The sequence below is a fragment of the Halyomorpha halys genome, unplaced genomic scaffold (genome assembly GCF_000696795.3).
Source record: "Halyomorpha halys isolate HHAL.00 unplaced genomic scaffold, Hhal_1.1 Scaffold172.1, whole genome shotgun sequence".
NCBI lineage: Eukaryota > Metazoa > Arthropoda > Insecta > Hemiptera > Pentatomidae > Halyomorpha > Halyomorpha halys.
In genome coordinates this window covers 621,819-623,912 of record NW_027113242.1, presented here as the reverse complement: position 1 = coordinate 623,912, position 2,094 = coordinate 621,819, and the positions used below count along the sequence as shown (strand labels likewise).

At 42.7% G+C, this 2,094-nt stretch overlaps 1 protein-coding gene across 1 annotated transcript in view; it reads left to right on the top strand.

Moving 5' to 3' along the window:
• Positions 1-2,094, top strand: part of LOC106679027 (serine-rich adhesin for platelets) — a 10,011-nt gene that overhangs the window by 7,201 nt on the left and 716 nt on the right. The window contains exon 4 of the mRNA XM_067050818.1: positions 5-2,075. Within this exon, the coding sequence (XP_066906919.1) occupies positions 5-2,075 (2,071 nt within the window). The remainder of the gene's footprint in view (positions 1-4; positions 2,076-2,094) is intronic.

Here is a 2,094-nt window from a genome sequence, read left to right as displayed (position 1 = left end):
AAAGCGATCCATCGGCAAGAGAATTAGATACGTCGTCTTCACCATCTGCTGCAATTAATCAGCAAATGCAAAGTATAAGACCGCCTCTTCAAAGTCAATCACTAGTCGCTAATAGCAACGGCACATCATTAGAGACCTCAGGAACCTATGATAACGATGCATCAGGATCTGCTGGCACAGCAACAGACAATGACGGCTCAATAGCGAATCTAGATTATCAACTAAGTGCAAGTATCAGCAAGCCAATAACGGGAAATGATGAAACCTATCATTATGATGAAAGCGATCCATCGGCAAGAGAATTAGATACGTCATCTTCTGCAATTAATCCGCAACTGCAAAGTATAAGACCGCCTCTTCAAAGTGAATCACTAGTCAGTAATAGCAACGGTTCACCATTAGACACTTCTGGAAGCTATAATAACGATGCATTAGGATCTGCTGGAACAGGAACAACCAATGGCGGATCAATAGCGAATCCTGTCTCACTTTTTAGTGCAAGTATGCCCACACCAACAACAGAAAATGATGGAACGCACCATTATGATGAAAGCGATGCATCGATAGGAGAATTACAATCGTCAGGAACCCATGAACACGGCGCTGCAGGATCTTTTGGAACAGGAAGTGGAAACACCGGATCAATGGTGAATCCTGCCTCTCAGCTAAGTGCAAGTACGAGCACGCCAACATCAGGAAATGATGAAACCTACCATTATGATGAAAGCGATCCTTTGACAAGGGAGTTAGATACATCGTCTTCGCCATCTGCTGCAATTAATCAACAAATGCAAAGTATAAGACCACCACTTCAAGGTCAATCACTGGTCGAGAATATTAATGCTATACCATCAGAGGCCTCAGGTACCTACGATAGCGATACGTCAGAATTCGCTGGACCAGGAAGTGGAAACGTGGAATCACTATCTATTCCAGTATCACAAGTAAATCCAAATATAGTCACAGGAAAAACTCAAAACGATGGAGCACATCTGGGGAGTAGCAATGGTACACCATCAGAAATTGTAGGGACTAACCATAATGGAAATTATGTATCATCCAAGACATCTGAAATAATGATTGAGCCACAAGGCGATAGCCAATCCAATGGAACTGCGAATCAAATTTTGCAAACCCCAGCAGGAATCGAAATGAATGATGTGTCGCCATCAAATGCTACTACAAAGGCATCATCAAATATAGCAAAGAAAAAAGTCAGTGAAACTGTCCTAGCTAGTAGTGGCACAAAGAAAGCTGGTAAGAAAAAACAACCGACGAATAAAAATCAGAAATCTTCAACATCAGCCTCGATTGCTTTAGCAATGGATGAAGATTCAAATAAAGAATCAGGTGTAGCCAGTCTACCAACGGAAACAACACAGACATCCACTACAGAAGCTACAACTGAACAACAAATAATGAATGAAGGGGGTCCGGCAGGGGATTCAACGACATTAGGCAGGACCAAAGCTCTTAGTAATGGTACACCATTAGTAATTTCAACAACCAATGATAACGGAGAAGCAGGATCTCCTGGAACAGTAAAAGAAAACAGCGAAACTCTAACAAATCTAGGCTCGAAATTTGGTGTAACTATGACCTCGCCAACAACAGTAATCGATGGAACGGATGTCGAGAACTATCCATCAGAAAGAGAGACAGAGACCTCATCTTCACTATCTACTGCAATTAATCAGCAAATACAAAGTACAAGACCGCCTCTTCAAAGCAACGGTACACCATTAGAGACCTCAAGAACCTATGATAACGATGCGCCAGCTTCTGCTGGAACAGGAACTGATAATGGCGGATCAATACCAAATCCTGCAGAATCACAAGCAAATTCACAAGAACACGGAGCAGCAGGATCTTTTGGAACCGTAAGTGAAAACACTGGATCAATAGTGAATCCAGCCTCTCTGCTAAGTGCAAGTCTGACCGCACCAACAACAGAAAACGAGGGAACGTACCAGTATGATGAAAGCGATCCATTAGCAAGAGAATTGCAGACGTCAGGAACCTATGTGAATGGAGGTACTGGATCACTCGGAATAGGAAGTGGAAACACCGGATCAGTAGCTAATCCAGCCTCTC